The 19,347-nt window shown below is 41.5% G+C and overlaps 1 protein-coding gene across 1 annotated transcript in view; it reads left to right on the forward strand.

Moving 5' to 3' along the window:
- Positions 1-19,347, forward strand: part of LOC117360128 (rap1 GTPase-GDP dissociation stimulator 1-like) — a 124,947-nt gene that overhangs the window by 73,323 nt on the left and 32,277 nt on the right. The window contains exons 7-9 of the mRNA XM_033943833.1: positions 4,353-4,484; positions 7,569-7,703; positions 10,731-10,856. Of these exons, the coding sequence (XP_033799724.1) occupies positions 4,353-4,484; positions 7,569-7,703; positions 10,731-10,856 (393 nt within the window). The remainder of the gene's footprint in view (positions 1-4,352; positions 4,485-7,568; positions 7,704-10,730; positions 10,857-19,347) is intronic.

Below are 19,347 nucleotides of genomic sequence, written 5' to 3' on the forward strand. Positions count from 1 at the left end.
CACGATTACTTGGCTAACATTGCAATAGAATATATTGTTATATTAACTTCCAACCTCCCACAAAATCTCTGATCTCCTCACCCTTCCACTTCTTCTATTTTTCCTTGCAACCCCCTCCCAATCTACTTACTTGTACCCTCCCTTAAGCGCTTCTTCACTCCCTCCCTCACAGATCCCACAGCCCCTCACTCTTCTTCCCCTCACACATGGTCTAGGTCTGGCTTGGAAGCAGGAAGAGGAGATCAGTGGCACTGTACGTACCTCATACTGCCTTCTCCTACTGCTGCATGAGGCTGATGTCTTAGTTTGAACCATATGGGATGCAATAATGCTGCACAGTTTAAAACTTAACACTGACCCTGGGCAGCAGAGGAGGATATGGCTTGAAGCAAAGCATATATCATGAGAGAAGGGGTACTTCTTTAGGGATCTGGGAATGGAAAGAATGCGTTAACCTCCTAATTAAATGATATCGCATGCTCATTTGCACACTTAAGAGGGAATTCTATAAATGGTGCTCAAAATTCAGTTCAGTTGCAGAAAATAATCAATGTTAAGTGAGATTCTATAAAAAGGGTTTGCAATTGCTGGGCTTGAGAGGGGGGCTGTCACGCCTTTTGTATTTTATAATGGGGACAGATATTGCACATGGGTAACATGCACAACATCTGCGTTCTTTTTTTTAAAAAAAAAAAGTTTCCTGCCTCTCAGCTGTTTCGGCATCCCCTGCTAGCTCCAAAATATACATATTGAGATCTTTAAATCTGTCCCCATACGCCTTATGACAAATACCACTGACTATTTCAGTTGCCTTCCTCTGGACTGATTCCATCCTGTTTATATCTTTTTGAAGGTGAGATCTCAAGAATTGTACACAATATTCTAAATGAGGTCTCACCAGAGTCTTATACAGGGGCATCAATTCATCTTTTTTCCTACTGGCCATACCTCTCCCTAGCATCCTTCTAGCTTTGCCATTGCCTTTTCAACCTGTTTGGCCACCTTAAGATCATCACATACTATCACACCCAAGTCCCAATCCTCTCTCATGCTCAAAAGTTCTTCACATTCTAAACTGTACTTTTCCCTCAGGTTTTTGCAGCCCAAATGCACGATCTCCTATTTCTTCGCATTGCATCTCAGATGCCAAAAATTCAGACCTTTCTTCAAGCTCTGCTAGGTCCTTCCTCATGTTATTCACGCCATCGGGGGTGTCTACTCTATTGCAGATTTTGGTATCATCTGCAAAAGCAAACCTTAGCTGACAGCCCTTCAGCAATATTACTTACAAAAATGTTAAAAAGAACAGGCCTAAGAACTGAACCTTGAGGCACACCACTGGTAACATCCCTTTCCTCAGAGTGATTGACTACTACCCTCTGACACCTTCCTGACCCAGTCTGTCACTTTGGGATCCATACCGAGGGCACTCGAGTTTATTTATTAGATCTTGTGTGGAGCACTGTCAAAGGCTTTGCTAAAATCTAAATACATCACATCTAACGCACTCATTCTATCCAAATTCTCTGGTTATTCAGTCAAAGAAATTGATCAGATTTGTCTGACAAGACCTGTCTCTAGTGAATCCAGAAACGTCACCATTCTCTGTTTTAAAAGTGTTTCCATTAATTTACTTACCACAGAAGTCAGACTTGCCAGCCTGTAGATCCTTACTTCTTCTTTACTTCCACTTTTGTGGAAAGGAACCATATCTGCTTTTCTATAATCCTCTGGTACCGTTCCCGACTCTAGAGGTCAGCTAGCAGACACGCCTGAGCTTCCCTACGTTCCTTCAGTACCCTCAGATGTACATCATCTAGCCCCTGGATATTCAATGCCAATCGCCAGAAACGTCCCAACACTGACTCCCCTCTTCTATTAAACTGAGCTAGCAGTTTTTATCACGGAGAGCCGCGCTGAATGGCCCGCGTTGCTCCCAACACTCATAGGAACTCTATGAGCGTCGGTAGCAGCATGGGCCATTCAGCGCGGCTCCCCGCACTAGAAACTGCTAGCGCAGTTTAATAGAAGAGGCCCTGAATGTCCAAGTTGAGCACCAGCATAACAAAGTCTGTGGCACAGAAATAAATAGACTCAATATGGCTGTGCTTTAGCCACAATGGCTGCCTCAAGAGTCATGAAATTATAAATCCTGTGTCACCAATGAAGTGTGATGAACTACTGGAGCATAGTCTGGGAGAAAAATGATTTAATCATCATTGCGTTATTTTTTTTTTCCCCAGACTATAGACAGCCGTCTGGTTATATTGCTCCAATAGCTTATCACACTTCTTGGTGTTTTTTTATTTTTTTTAATCTTTATTAATTTTCCAAAACTAACACAAATTGCCAGGAAATATACTGACATTAATAAACAGAATAAGCACTTAAATTCAATCAATAGCAATGCAGAAGAAAAATATCCCTCCCCTCCCATCCAACAAATTAATCAAAGAATAACCAAAAAGATATCCCCCCCCCACCCTGTCCTGGAAGTGTATAAAAAGAAACAAAAAATTAAAATAAAGACAACTATGTTGAAGTAACAAAGGATGTCAACGGGCCCCAAACCATTTTTAATAATTTGCTATGCCCCAACATATCAGCATTTATCTTTTCGTATCTGTATCCTAAACATAAACTGGCCCACCAAAAAGGAAAATTGAGACGGTCGCAATTTTTCCAATTGTAAATTACCATTTGCATGGCTATCCCTGTCATAATTAGGAAAAGCCTGCATTTATAGCGGTCCATAGGGGGCTTAATATGCAGCAATGTTCCACATATAACTACCTCATACGTCAAAGGGATTGTTGATTCCAGTATGAGATTAATCTGTCCCCAACTCATCACACTTCATCAGTGACAGAAGATTTGAAATTTCATGATTCCTGATGCAACCCATTGTTGCCGAAACATGGCCGAGTTGAGTCTATTTCTTTGCCACAGACTTTTGCTTTTGAGCGAGTCATTAATAGACGAGCATAGATTTCTTTCATTAAAGATATTTGGAATCAGATTGAATCTTTTTCGTTGGTATATTTTCCTCTCTTTCCTTACATAAGAATGGCCTTACAGGGTCAGACCAATGGTCCATCTAGCTCAGTATCCCATCTTCACGGAGGCCAATCCAAGTACCTTGACAAAAACCCAAATAGTAAAAGCATTCCATGCCACCAATCCAGGGCAAGCAGACTATAGACTTTTCCTCCAGGAGCTGGTCCAAACCTTTTTTTAAAACCATCTACATTAACTGCTTTTATTCTTAATATTTCTATAGTCTGGTTATAGGTTTTTCTACCTGATATCTGTTTTCTAGACTTTAATGCCCTCGTTTACAAAGGCGCACTAAGCGTTGTGGTGCAGATTTAGCACATGCTAAATCAACGCGTGCACTAACCACTAAGGTGTCCATAGGATAACATGCACGCATTAGCATGTAGCGCATGCTAAAAAGCTTAGCGCACCTTTGTAAAAGAAGGGCTAAATTACTTAAACCACAGGTGTCGAAGTCGGTCCTCGAGGGCCGCAATCCAGTCGGGTTTTCAGAATTTCCCCAATGAATATGCATTGAAAGCAGTGCATGCACATAGATCTCATGCATATTCATTGGGGAAATCTTGAAAACCCGACTGGATCGCGGCCCTCCAGGAGGGACTTTGACACCCCTGATTTTTAAACTGTGCTGACTGGGCCAGATTCTATAAATGGCACAGTCACCGGCTGCCTAAAAAAAACAGCCACCAAACTCATGTCAACCACACAACGGTGCCGTTTATAGAATAGCAGGCTTTGTGAAAGTTAGCCACCAGGAAAGTATGTCAGGGTTTTAGAGGCCTCCATTTCCGGTGCCTACCTTTCACATGAATCGTGGCTACGGCGGCGCTTTACAACGCCTAATGCTACTTCCAATGTTTGCCGTGCCTACAGAGATGAAAAAAAATACAGACAATGGGGTTGAGAATTAAGAAGGAGTACTCTGGGAGAAAAGTGTGGGGTGTGGATGGGGTGGGTAGGGAAAAGACTGTTGAGGACTGGCTAGGAGTAAAATAGTAAGGATGGGTCAGGTTGGACTGGAAAGGATAGAGGTTCTGATGGGGTAAATTTGTGAGGATGGGCTGGGACTTTGGGGAGTAGAAAGACTTTCAGTGCTTCTCTAGCTTTTCTTTGGGCCCTATAAACCATTGTGGTAGGTGCACCACCCACTATGCTACATTTAACTATGGCCTTGCCAGTTATGCCCGTGACCCCCCATGCTTTGCTTTTCTTTCTTGGGCTGGGGTAACTGGTGTTGAGTTGAGCACTCCCAATCCTGTGCATTACAAGTATTTTCTCTCTTTGCCATACCACAGATGAGTCTATGCAGAAGTTGTTTGATAATGGATGTGGTATTGTTTACCAAAATATCCCTGCCTGGCTTTCTTCCAAACACATTCAGCTACAGATGGCAGGTGCACTGGCCATTGCAAACTTTGCACGAAATGGTAAGGTTGGTGAATCGGTATAACCTTGAAGCAACCAAATGCCTACTTCAGACACCTGCTTAACTATGACTCTTTTCTACCTGTGCCTCTCTTTGATTTGTCCACTCTGTGTAGTCGGTATTCCATGCTATTGAAGCGAGTGTCTGAGTGTATTGGGCCATTAATCTCAGTACAAACACCCTACTTGAACATAACCACTGGAATCACATACTTTTTGACTGGAAGCCCCAAAAATAGAGGGGTCCTTATACTAAGGCGCGCAAACCGACTTAGCGTGCGCTAAAGATTAGTGCACGCTAAATGCTAAGGCGCCCTAGCTTATAGCACATGCTAATCTTTAGTGCGCGCTAAATCAATTAGCGTACGCTAAATCAGTTAGTGCATGCTAAATCGGTTTGTGCGCCTTAGGGCTCCTTTTACAATGGTGCGCAAGTGTTTTTGGTGCACGCGCAGGATTAGCGCACGCCAGCCGAAAAAATACCACCTGCTTAAAAGGAGGCGGTAGCGGCTAGTGCGTGTGGCATTTTAGCGCACTTAGGCACGTGCTAAAACCGCTAGCACACCTTTGTAAAAGGAGCCCTTAGTAAAAGGACCCCAGAGCTTTGTTGGTGTTTAACAGCAAGACATCAAGGGGAAATTTTTGTGGGATAAGAATACTACAAAAAAAAAAATAATTCAATGTGAAAAATGAAAAAGGAGCAGAACCCTTCCACAGTAGAATGAGACAACATTTGCCGATAGTGCATTTGCACATCACTGAATTATGATTTGTTTAAGGCAAGAAAATTGAAGTTTACTGGAGATCAAGAAAAGGTTATTTTTAACAGTCACCCCTATATATTTTTTTTAAAAAAACACCTTCCAACAGGTACAAAGTTGGAGCAAATGAATCAAAATGCATAACAAAACACCATGGGCCTCTCAGATCTGCAAATTATATAAGAACCTAACCACATGTTAGTCATGAATCCCTTTCTGGTGCCTAATTTCTGATATTTATTTATTTATTTAAAAAAATTCTATTCCACTTGGAACTTAAGTGGATTACAATGGTAATGGGTTGTTTTCATTTCTAATTAGTGATATTACGGTGGTAATACAGTCCTGAATTTCTCCCTCCATAATAACAGTAATAATAGTTCTAACATAGATCAGAAGTATTGGGGGTATTTTAAAAGAAGCCTTTTTTTCAATTTCCATGTGGAAATTCCGGCATTTATATGTGGAAATAGCAATTTTAGAAAGGGCTCAATTGACATGTACATGTCCGTACTATATAGAAACCGCAAGAGGGCATGACTGTAAAATTGTAAACTGTTCTGATCTCTTTGAGGAGGAAGGGATCCGAAACCAAATAAATAAATAAATGGTTTGGGCATGGCTTTGGCAGTCAAAAATCTACATGTGCATTCCACATTTCATAAGAGAATGCACATAGAGGACTTAATATTTCCATGTCAGGATTTACGGTTCTCTGAAAACATTCACAAAAAGTATTAAAGCTTCAAAATAAAGAATATTCTCTACCGAGAAGCTAAAGGAAAAGTGCCACAGTTTTATTTGTAAGGCCTCAAGGTTACTGCAGAGCTCTTAACAATGTCCAGGACACTCTTGCACTTCCCTCTCTCTTTCCTCTGGGAACTGATGCTGCTTAATATCGTTTCAAAATAAAATGTTAACTTCCCCCCCCTCACTTACATAAAGGCTCCCTTTATAGCAAAGCTAGCTTAATAGGCATAAGAGTCAGTCTGCTGAGACAGTCCTTCAGACTTCATAAAAAAAAGGTGGAGGGGGGAAGTCACAGCTGGGTTTCAAACTCACCCTCACTGCAGAGGCTTCCAATTAAACAAAATCAGTTTCTTTTTTTTCTCACACAGGCTTCCTTCTATAGCACTGCTTGAGAGCAGTGTCCTCAGCTCACCTCCCACTTCAGGTATTTTCCCATGGGTTGCAACTGTGGGTTTAGCAGCACTGCTCCAAGGAGTTCCAGTCATTAGGCTGCAATCTCATTTATTTTGTGGTGACTTCCATCTCTTCCTCTTGCAGGCAGTGCTCATCTTCAGTGGCGTAGTGAGGGTGAGAGGTGCCCCTCCCCCACCTTCTGCTACGCCCCTCCCCCTCCACAAACTCGTTCCCTGTCCCCTCCTGCAACATGCACGCTGCTTCCCTTCCCCCGTCATGTTCCTTGTGGGAGCAGCAATCCCCAAGCTGCAGTTGCGCATCGGCGCTTCCTCTGAAGTCACTTCCTAGGTACGGGGCCAGGAAGTGACGTCAGAGGATGATCCGACGCTGGCGCGACAGCAGCATGGAAATTGCTGCTCGCGCCAGAAACTTTACAGAGATACGGAGGAAGGGAAGCGGCGTGCATGCGTGGCAGCGGGGGAGGCGGAGAGGCGGACGGGTGCCTGGGCCCTCACCAAGAAGGCACCCAGGATGGACTACCCCCCCCATCCTCCCCTTACTATGCCACTGCTCACCTTCTTCCATGTAATCCATCAGCTCAGGTAGTGTTTCTTTCTCATTCTGTTAGCGTTTTCAACAGGGATAAGGTGAAACTGTCCCTTCTCCACCCAGCCTCTTTTTGGTGAACCAAGGAAGTTGGGCCTGATTAAAATCCTAACCCCTACGCGAGGACTAAGACCTTTCCTTCTAGGTCAGGGGTGTCAAAGTCCCTCTTCGAGGGCCGCAATCCAGTCGGGTTTTCAGGATTTCCCCAATGAATATGCATGAGATCTATTTGCATGCACTGCTTTCATTGTATGCTAATAAATCTCATACATATTTATTGAGGAAATCCTGAAAACCTGACTGGATTGCGGCCCTCGAGGAGGGACTTTGACACCCCTGTTCTAGGTGGATATTAGTTCCCTAGGATTACTCCCCTTCCTAGGCCGGACCAGGTTTCCCTTACCCTTAAGGGTTCTATGCCTGTCTTGGGGAGGGACAGGACCCATTACCCTTATGAAAGGCTTGAAACTATTGGATTTGGTAACCTGATCATCACAGTGTAAAGAGAGACAAAATTGTTACTGTACTATATGAAATCTATCAATTTCATAACCCTTTCCTCAATTGATTTTGTAGATGGCAACTGCATAAGAATGGTACAGCTTGGAGTAGTACATCAGCTTCTGGATTTGCTGGAGCAACATTTGGAAAATGGAGATGTCTCTGTTCAACACGCTGCTCTAAGTGCTCTCCGAAACCTCGCTATACCAGGTACAGAAAAATGTGCAGCTGTAACTGCTTAGCAGACTGTCTAGCTATGCGTAGATTGAGGCAGCATGAGGTTTGAATGCATTTAAAGACAGCATATAAAGTGTGCTAAATAAATTTTTATTCAAAAAGCAATAAATAAAGTACTTAAACCATAAGTGTATGCATCGTGACTAGAGTTGCAACTAGCACAAATGTTCTCCACACACATATACATAGTTGTGTTCCCCCATATTTCCTCCGCTTCCAGATTTCACCCACCCTGGATTTTCTTTCCCCACCGTTCCAATCAACTCCACACCTTCTCATCATTCATGGATCTTTTTCAAAGCAGCAAGACTGGGGGGAAAGAGAAGAGGAGAGAGTTCTCCGTGTAGGTCTACGGCTAAGATGGGTTATTTTATTGTTAACCTTAGCTAAGTCTTATTTCATTAAATGGGACCTGTGCTGAAATTACATGAGTTAGGGGGGAATTCATCAAGGAGTGCTAACTGATTTATCACATACTAAATGCTAAGATGCCCATTATATTCCCATGGACACCTTAATATGTAATGCACGCTAAATTGGTTAGCGCATGCTAAATGAGTTAGCGCCCCTTGATGAATTCCCCACGTAGGCCCAGATGCACTAAAGCCAGCGATCGTCGCTAAACCTATTTTAACAGCTTTAGCGATGATCGCATTTGCCAACCCAGTGCAGAAAACAGTTTACCGTCTGGTTTTCTGCACAATTGCTCATTCCCCGATCCGACCAGGCAAATAAGCTAATTAATATTAAAATGCCATTTAAACTAGTAGAGCGATTGATGCTCTAACGAGGCTTCATGATGGACAAAAAAAAAAAAGTGATCGCTTTTAGCGAGCCAAAAAAAGTGACTGGTCAAGACTAGCTGCTCACCTGTCTAACCTTTTTATTTTTAATGGGCACAGATGATGCACAATATCTGCCCCATTAGGAAAAAAAAAAAGAAAAAAAGCACCTCCTGCCGATGGTGGCCCTCCCCTCTGCTTGCCTTGGATCGGTAGCATGGAATTTTGCTAATGGGTTACTGCCAGGTACTTCTGACCTGTATTGGCCATTGTTGGAAGCAGGAGACTGGGCTAGATGGGCCATTGGTCTGACCCAGTATGGCTGTTCTTATGTTCTTATAGCATCATATTGAAAATACCCTTCTAAATCCTTTTACAGTATTTTGCCTGTTTTCATGCACTAACCCACACATTACTCATTTAAAAAAATATTTTTGGGAAGGGGTGCATTGGCAGGGTGTGGCCATGGAAGTGCTACCCAGAGATCATGTTATACTTACTAATTAGTTAATGCAGAATTAACACAGCAGCACTTAGCACCTCCTAAATAGGAGGCCGTAAGACCCTGATTCTATAAAAGATACCTATAGTTAGGCACCTAGATTGGGCGCCTAGCTGATCTAGGCACCTATCTTACATTTTTTTTAATTGGTGTGATAATTGAAAGCACCATTAAAAAGCAATTTTAAAACTATTTTTGAAAATTAGCTGGTAGGCACATCCAACTTCAATGTAGGCATCTACACTGTGGCTTCATTTAGCAAGTAATAATAATAATAATAACTTTATTTTTGTATACCGCAATACTAGAAGCAGTTCAGAGCGGCATAGTTAGGGGTGGATTTGGGGGTGACATTTGGGCATGGATTGAGGTAGGCACCTACCTTAAGTGCTAATATATTAGGCCACAAAAAACTTGGCTTAATATACCGGCGCCTAAGTTATTCATGCCTACTGGGGCCTAAGATGATTTAGGTGCTACTAGATGCAATTTAACAAATGGCACCTAACTTTAACATGTAGTAATTGCTTTTTTCCTAGGAGCCTTTCAAGTTAACCAATAACACCCCTCCCCCTCAGACACCCTTTTAGCTGAACACTTCAAAAACAAAATCACAAATGCCAGGACTAACCTTGCTGGAAAAAACATCCCCCCCCCCCCAGACAAAGAATCAACTACAGCAGAAAGAACCTGGTCCCTCTTCCCCACTATAAAATGGACCAACTTCAATAAACTCTACAGAAAATACAGTCTGCAGCCTAAACCATCTTCTAAAAAATCCAGCACTAAATTCCATGCTCTCCTCCTACAATGGACACAAACGTTGCTCAAAGGCAGCTTTTTTCCCACAAGACCTCAGCGAAATCATCATCACCCCAATTCTAAAAGACCCTAAAGGAGCAACAGATCAACCATCCAACTACTCACCCATAGCCTCAATACCATTCTATGTCAAAATAATGGAAGCCCTAGTAGCCAAACTCCTCACCAACTATCTAGAAGACTACAACATACTTCACCCTTCACAATCTGGCTTCAGAACCAATTACAGCACTGAGACACTACTAGGCTCCCTCCTGGACACAATTAGACAGCACCTCAGTACAGGCAAAAAAATGCTCCTCAAACAACTGGATCTCACCGCAGCTTTTGACCTGGTGGACCATAACATCCTTCTACAAATACTAGATATAATAGGAATCACAGATATAATTATATAATAGGAATCACCTTATGTTAAGGTAAGAGCGGGGAAGCTGGCCAAACATGGAGGCCTTTGGAGGAGGTGGGCAGGCCTTCCTGACTGATCCTCCCCCCTTGCCCCCTAAAGTGGTAGTGGACAGCCAGCAAGAGGCAGCGCTGCCACTCCTGCTTTAGGAAGGCTTGGGGAGGAGAGTCGGTCACTAAATCGGGAGGCCTATTTTTTTTAAAAGCAAATCGATTCACCCGATTCAAATAGGTGAATCAATTCAAATCAGAAATCAGGCAGCACTATATCACATTAACACTAGGCAGGTACTATGCACTAATTAAAGCATTAGTACATGACCTGCAATAAAGTATATTTTAAAAAATATCCCTAAAGTGACATGTCAAATTTGGGCTTAGCATAAAATGAAATCCATTCATTAAGCCCAGATTTTATTTCACTTTAGTAAAACAGTCCCAGTATTATCTAATCTATAAAATTTGTTCTCTCTGTTCCTTTTTTTCTAGTTATGAACAAGGTGCAGATGCTGGAGGAAGGTGTTGCAGACCGAATCCAGATGCTGCTAAGGTCAGAGATGCCTCCAGTGCAGTTCAAGCTCCTTGGAACCTTGCGAATGATTACTGATGGCCAAGGTATTGATCCAGAGGCAACAGTTAAAAAGGAGTAACATGCTTTGCTTCCCAACCCGGCTTCTGCGTCTCACACCAGCCGCTGGGAAATGCTAGAGGGTGCCACACAATAGCCAGACCTAATCACCAAACTCAGAGTGCTCATAAACTCAGTGTCTGAGGGAGTTGTTGCTGTCATAACTAGAATATCTGGGGAAAAAAGAAGGGGTTGGGGAAAAACCCAGGGAGTTGTGATTAAAAGTATGTAGTGCTATAGCCCATGAGGGGCAGATTCTACACGAGCTGGAAGCCCAGTGGATCAGGAAGAATCTATCAGGACATAAAAAGTGAATAACAGGAAAATAAAGGGGAAAGTAGGAAAATAAAAGTATTATTCAAGTTTTATTGGTGGTGGGGGGGAGCATTTCTGTTAAGTGGGCACTACAATTTAGGTGCCTAGATTGCACGTACTAAGTACTGATTCTGTAATAGTATCTTGAGGCCAAGATTCTGTTATTCAGTATTAGCATAAATTGGCATCAATGCAGCCATAGTTAGATATGCCCATTTAAACCAAGTTAGTAGCAGGTTTGAATGTGAGCACCTAAATGTGGCACTTTAACACACAACTTACAGTATTCTATACATTGTTACACAAGAAATGTTGGTTTTGTCATTGCACCTCCCTCTTCCCCCCCCCCCATCCCTCACCTCTGTAAACAACCCTTTTGCATTTACTTGCTAAGGGCTCCTTTTACTAAACTGTGGTTAAAAAAAAAAATGACCTTAGCATGCCCTACCGCAGTTTTTTCCCATGCACTAAGGCCATTTGTACCACAGACGGAAAATGGTCAGTTTTCAAATTAACGGCCATTAGCAAATGGTCATTACAAAACATTAGCATATGAGCCTTTACCATCACCCATTTTGCAGGCGGAAAAGGCTAATATGCTAATCCCATGCAGTAATGAGGCTGTGCTAAATGATTTATAGCCACGCCCACTCTCTGCGCCTCCCCCCCCCCACAGATACACCCCTTCTGAGAAAAATAAAGAAACATTTTTTAGCGTGTCATATATGTGTGCATATTGGGCTCTTACCACAGGATGCCTCAGGCATCCTATTGTAAGCCCTTTCAAGTTGTGTTAAGTGTGTGCTAGCACTTACTGCAGCTTAGTAGAAGGAGCCCTACGTGAGTTGTATGCATCATTTATAAAATAGCTATAAGCATAAAAACACACCTGCCTAAGTGCTAGTATTCTATAAATGTAAGTGCCCAAATGGTGCTTACATTGGAAAGAAATGGTATTATGATAGTGTGCATGTATAATGCACACATCAATTGAATTCTTCGCTACATGAGATGTTGGCTATACTGCTTCCGAATAAGAATTTGTTTTATATTGCTGACTATAATTTTAAGACTTCACTATACTGAACCAACCTAGTTTCAAGATGGTATTATTGTTTATTGAGAATGCTTCATTCACACTCTGAGTATATTTGCCTATTCCCTTAGCAAAGGATGTAAAACTGGCTTTTTCTACAGAGCAAATCCTCTTAGGAAAAGTATCGCAATATGTTTTGAGAAACTGCTGGATAGGTGGCTGAAGGAATCTTTTAGCTTATTTGTTAGGCCTGTCCTAGGAAATGCATACATGTTGTGGTTGGGAAATAAATATATGATGTTTATTTTAGATTCCTTATAGATGTATTTTATGTAGGATATGAATATTTAGGTTTGTTTTTGCTTTTTTAATTGGTTGTTTTTATATTATAAATGTTGCTTGGACACTGCTCAGTTCCTAAATTAATGTATGGTAGGCTAGATATAAATTTCTATTAAATTAAAGGTTTAATTATCATTTACAAGGTCCTCAGTGACTAATTAGATACAATTTAGCTTTTGCAATCAATTGCCATCTGAACTAAGACTAAACAGTGGCAAAAGGTGGCCTAGCGTGCCACTTAAGTAGGTCTTTCCTACACGCTAAGGCCACTTTTTCATGGCCGGAAAATTGGCAGTTTTTCCATTTTCTGAATTAAGGGCCACATACTAATTTCACCATTAGCATGCAGCCATAAAAAAATTTTTAGCATGTGAGCCTCTACCGCCTCCTATTTTATAGGTGGTAAGGGCCACTGCAATAATCTGTTAGTATGCGGCAATGCTCTATGTGCTGATTACTGATGTCATGCCCACTCTCCAGTCCCAGATAGGCTCCTTTGCAGAAAAATAAAAAAAATTTTTTCCACACACTGTATGCATGCAAAAGTGCCCATTTACCATGGGATGCTAGAGTGCGTCCCACGTAAACATTTTTAATCTGTGGTAAGCATAAACTAACACTTACCACAGTTTAGTATAAGGACCCCTAAGACAGGAAAATTATTTATATTGTTAGAATATTAAAAACCATTGTTTTTGGGGTGGGGGTTTAAGAAAAAATTATGGGAAAGAGGACATTGGAATTTTTATTTGGTTTTTCTCTGTCCTGGCTTTTGATTTATTGCTATGTAAATATCAATTTCTGTAAATTGCTTTGATGCTTTTGAGGAAGGAAGATTAGTCTCATAAATCAAATCAGACCTGAGCTTTGGAGACATCATAGGTCCTTTCTTCATACATCATCCTCTTTGGATAAATCTTTATCAAAAATCCCACTCTGAGAAAGAGGATTATTGCAACTGTACTAGTCAGTGCAAAATAGTCTACATTTTTAAGGTGTCTGTGCTACGTTATTCATAATGTAAAATGATTCATTGGTTGAGCATGTCCTACCATGGGAGGGCAAACAAATGTCAGCATTGTGCATTATCTTTATAAGCTTTTCTCCTTACACCTTTAATTACCTTATGTTCTATTTACCCATGAGCTAACATTGACCTTAATTAACACAGCATTAAATGTATCTACTACCAAGCTCCTACTAAATTAGTTAACTACATTACCTAGTGTAAATTCATTAGGCACTCACTCATGCCTTCAGAACGTATAAAGCCTGATTTCTTTCGTGTCTGTCTGTGTTTTTATTTTATTGAACAGAATTTCTAAATACGCCCGTATTGTTGCTCCTAGTGTTTAGCTAGGAATCATTTATAGTGCCCTTTCTCAGGTAGATATTGTAGATCAGGGGTCCCCACACTTTTTGGGCTTGCGAGCTACTTTTAAAATGACCAAGTCAAAATGATCTACCAACAATAAAATTTTAAAAAAACACAAAGCACACTGTACGCTGGGCGCGATGGACCTCTGGTCTGACCCAGTGGCGGCAACTTCTTATTCAAAGAAGGTTTGGATAAATTCCTGAAGGATAAGGGGATTGAGGGGTACGGACAGAAGTAGTGATAGGATGAGACAGGGACCACTTGACAGGTCATGGACCTGATGGGCTGCCGCGGGTGCGGACTGCTGGGCGCGATGGACCTCTGGTCTGACCCAGTGGAGGCAACTTCTTATGTTCTTATCATTCCTATTCCGGGGTTTTTTTTCAAAGAGGTCAAAGCAGATGACTCTATGCACTGTCACCTCAGTAACAACCATACAAAAATAGACAAATATACCCCCCTCCCTTTTTACTAAACCACATAGCAGTTTTTAGCGCAGGGAGCTGCGCTGAATGCCCCACGCTTCTCTCGACACTCATAGGCTCCCTGCGCTAAAAACCGCTATTGTGGTTTAGTAAAAGGGGGACCATAATGCAAAATATAGACAGCAGATATAAATTCAGATACATCACTAAATTAAAAATAGAATCATTTTTCCTACTTTGTTTGGTGATTTCATGAGTCTCTGGTTGCACTTTCTTCTTCTGATTGTTCATCCAATCTTTCTTCCCTTCTTTCAGCCTTTATGTTTCCTCTCCTCCAGACCTCATTCCCTCCCCCAACTTTTTCTTCCTCTCTCCCTGCCCTTTCTTTCTCCCTGCCTCCCTTTCTTTTTTTTCTCTTCATGCCCCCTTTCTTTTTTTCTGTTTCCCTTCTTTCCTTCTGTCTCCCTGCCTGCCCCCTTTCTTTCTTTCTCCCTACCCTCCATCAAGCCACTGCTACCACCATCGGGGAACAGGCCCCCAAGCCGCCACTGCCATCGGGTAACAGGCCCCAAAGCCGCCACCACTACCGCACCAAGCTCTCTCTGCTTCCCTGCGGGCCGACCAGCATTCCTCTCCCCGATGTCAATTCTGCCGTCGGAGAGGAAGTTCCGCCCAGCCAGGCAGCGATTGGCTGGCCCGAACTTCCTCTCCAACGGCAGAATTGACGTCGGGGAGAGGAAGGCTGATCGGCCCGGTAGATCGCCAAGGCAAAGTGAGTCTGATCGACTCACTTTGCCCTGGCGATCTACCGGTCGATCGCGATCAACCTATTGGGCACCCCTGTTGTAGATGAAGAAGTAGTAGGAGGGGCTGCTGAAAAGTTCTCAGCCCAACCAACAAAGCTGGGGCAGTCTCCATCGAGGGCTATACACTTAGTCCAGCGATTTTTCTACTTTTTCCATTCCACCGGAAACATATGGAACAAAAAAAAGTGGAAAAATCACTGGACTAAGTGTATAGCCCTCGATGAACACTGTCCCAGCTTTGTTGGTTGGGCTGAGAACTTTTCGGTAGCACCTCGTACATCAGTCAGCATAGCTGATAAAGGGGCCCTTGCACAAAACACATTAATATCTGGGCTTAATATGTTTTAATGCAGGACTTTCCCATGTGTTAAGCCCAGATTTTCCATGACAGTATTTAGGACTTTTTAAATAATTATGTTTTTGCAGATTCCATTAGCTTGCGAGGCTTGCAAAAAATTAATGTGGGAGCACTTACCATCTCCAGTTTAGGAAGCACTATGGTATTGATTCTATAAACAGTGACTGAAGGCACCTAGATAGGCATGTCTAGCCGATCTAGGTGTCTAACAATTTTTCAATTAGGCTTAATTGGTGGTGATATTTGAAAGATACAAATATATTAGGCAATACAACAATACTTTTCTAAGGTTTTATTTTCTAATATAAAAAACCTCAAGCAACCTTAGATATTTTCAGTTTAAACCCGCTTTAAGACCTCAGCGGTGCAGGCTGTGTGTAGATTTCATTCACAGTTTCATTAGCACCAAAATCTTCATCGGTCTATTTTTTATAGTTTTTTATATATTATAATTTTATTCCTTTTTTCTATAACTCTATATTTGTTTAGTTCTAATACTCATCTCTTTTATGAAGCATAGCAGGGGTTCTTCATTCCAACATAGGCTATATTTTGCCCAGGGGGCTTTATCAAGGTATTTCCCCTTTGTTATTCCGGTTCCATGAATGCTATACCATCAGTTTCCTCAGCTGATATAGCATTCATGGAACTGGCATAACAAAGATGAAATACCTTGATAAAGTCCCCTGGGCAAAACATAGCCTATGTTGGAATGAAGAACCCCTGCTATGCTTCATAAAAGAGATGAGTATTAGAACTAAACAAATATAGAGTTATAGAAAAAAGGAATAAAATTATTACATTACATTACATTAGTGATTTCTATTCCGCTTGTGCCTTGCGGTTCTAAGCGGATTACATTAGAAGATGGCTGGACATTTCCAGGCGATGACAATACAATTATTTGTATAACTTTACAAACTTTGCAAACCTAACTTTACTTAACTTTTCGTACATAACTTTACATAACTTTACGTACATAACTTTACATAACTTTACGTGGAGTTACTTTGTGTTACTTTACATTTTCCTTACCGTGCTTGCATAACTTGCATTAAGTTTACATAATTTATCTTACATAATTTATCTTACATAACTTTACAAGACTTTACGTAGAGTTATTTTATGTTATTTTACCTTATTATTCCAGTACATTGCATAACTTACATTACATGATATTACAAAGCATAACCTTATGTTATATTACAACGCATAACCTTATGTTACTTTACATAATATTACAACGCACAATCTTATGTTACCAAAAAATCGTCTGTTCCTAGGTTGCTATATCTGATTTTTTCGGTATTTGGGGAGACTGTGTTTCTAGATATGAATTGGCTTTACGCCCGATGCAGCTAGATTAGATGTTGCCTATGGGGACGAAGTTGCAGTTGGTTGAGAGATGCAGTAGGTTATGAAGGGAGAGAAGATGATGGTAGATTATAATATTGGGGTGTGTTTTTTGAATAGTATGGTTTTTATATCTTTTCGAAACGCTTTGTAGTCCGTAGTTGTGGTCAGCAGCTTGGATATGGTGGGGTCAATTTTCGCGGCCTGTGTAGCAAGTAGGTTGTCATATAGCTTTTTGCGTTTTGTGCCTTTGAGTGAGGGGTAGGTGAATGGAGTCTGGGTTCTCCTTACTCTAGTTGAGAGGTTTCGGGTTAGGCGGCTGTTTAGGTAGAGAGGTGCTGTTCCGTTTAGTGCTTTGAATAATAAACAGTATAGTTTGAATTGAGTTCTTGCTTGTATCGGTAGCCAGTGTGAGTCGAGATAGGCATTAGTGATGTGATCGTATTTTCCTAGCGAGTAGATAAGTCTGAGTGCTGTGTTCTGTACTGTCTGTAGTTGTTTGGTCATGTAAGCGGGGCAGGGTAGATAAAGGCTGTTGCAGTAGTCTACAAGTCCTAGTACAAGTGATTGGACTAAGATCCTGTATTGAATTTTGTCAAAGAATTTTCTTATTTTTCGCAGGTTGCGCATGGTGTAGAAGGCTTTTTGGATGGTTTTGTTAGTATGAGTCTGCATTGTGCATCTCCTGTCTATTGTTACTCCCAGGATTTTGAGTGCTGGCTGTATTGGGTATGTGATTGCATTTGTCGTCAGATCAGTTAAGGTAGGTTCTTTGTCTTTTTCTAGCAGCAGGAATTTGGTTTTATCCGTGTTCAGTTTCAGTTTGTGGTTGGTCATCCATGTTTCTACCGTTTCCAGAGTTATTTTCAGTCGTCCTGATGAGTTGGGGTCTTGGGTATTGAAGGGGAGAAGGATTGTTATGTCGTCTGCGTAGCTGAATGAGACTATATTTAGGGAGTCTAGAGTGGTGCCCAGTGAGGATACGTAGAGGTTGAAAAGTATGGGTGATAATGGAGATCCTTGTGGTACTCCACAGGGGTTTGACCAAGGGTCAGATATGTGGTCTTTTGTCTTTACTTTATAAGTTCTAGTTTTTAGAAAGCTTTGGAACCAGTTGAGTACCAAACCTGTGATCCCTATGGCGTCTAGTATCTGGAGTAGTATGTTGTGATCCACTAGGTCGAAAGCTGCTGAAAGATCTAGTTGGATAAGTAGTATCCTGTTCCCTTTGCTGAGGTGTTGGTGGGCTATATCCATTAGAGATACAAGTAGTGTCTCTGTGCTGTGGTTTTTTCTGAAACCTGATTGTGATGGGTGTAGTATGTTGTGGTCTTCTAAGTAGTTGGTGAGGTATTGTGCTACAAGACCTTCTTGTAGTTTGATATATAATGGGATTGAAGCGATGGGTCTGTGGTTGGCTGGATTATTGTTTGGAGCTTTGGGATCTTTCGGTATGGGGGTGATAATAATCTCGCCTAGTTCTGGTGGGAAGTGACCATCTGTGAGCGTGGATTGTAGCCAGTTCATGAGGTTAGCTTTGAACTTGATGGATGCGGTTGTTAGCAGGTACGATGGGCAGTTGTTTAGGTCACAAGAAGTTTTACTATATTTGTTGTATAGTCGAGTCATGTCGTTCCATTGTATTTTAGGGAAGTTAGTCCACGTTCTGTCAGCTACTAAGGCTTCATCTATTGTTGGTGTTGTTATAATCTCATCGAGGAGGGTTAATGAATTGTTGAATGTGGATCTGATATTGGTGATTTTGTGCTTGAAGTAGTCTGCTAATTGGTGAGCTGAAGGAGATTGGTTTCCTTGAGTAGCTAGGAAAGGTTTGGTGTCTGTGAGTTTTCTTACAATATTGAAGAGTATTTTTGAGTCTGGGTTTTCAGTGCCTATTAGTTTGGAATAGTATGCTTTCCTTTTTTCCTTTAGTTTGATGTTATATTGTTTGATTTGGATTCTCCATGCTACTTTTGTTTGGTCTTGTTTCTGTTTTTTCCATATTCTTTCGAGGTGTCTGCATTGTCTTTTTAAATGGAGAAGTTCAGCGTCGAACCATTTGTCTGAAGGTCTACAGATTTTGTTTTTTGTTTTTATTGGTGCTAGCTCGTTCAAAGTAGCTTCGCTAATGGTACGCCAGTGAGTTACAAATTCTTTGGGGTTGATTTGGTCGAATGCTGGATCTACCTTCTCCCAAAATGTAGTAGGATTGATTTTCTGTCGTGTGTTGATGTGGATTTTTTGGGGTGCGGGTTTGTGGTTGTTTTGAGCCCAGTTTATGGTGAAAGTGTATTTGTAGTGGTCTGACCAGAGGGAGGGGTGCCATATACCGTTGGATGTGTGTATGTTTTGAGTGTCAAGATTATGGGTCGTGAATGCTGCAATGTCCAGTTGGTGGCCTTTTTCGTGTGTGGGTTCGGGGTTAAGTATCTGATAGGATAGGGTATCGAGATATGAGAGTATTC

Source organism: Geotrypetes seraphini, chromosome 4 (assembly GCF_902459505.1).
Source record: "Geotrypetes seraphini chromosome 4, aGeoSer1.1, whole genome shotgun sequence".
Lineage (NCBI taxonomy): Eukaryota > Metazoa > Chordata > Amphibia > Gymnophiona > Dermophiidae > Geotrypetes > Geotrypetes seraphini.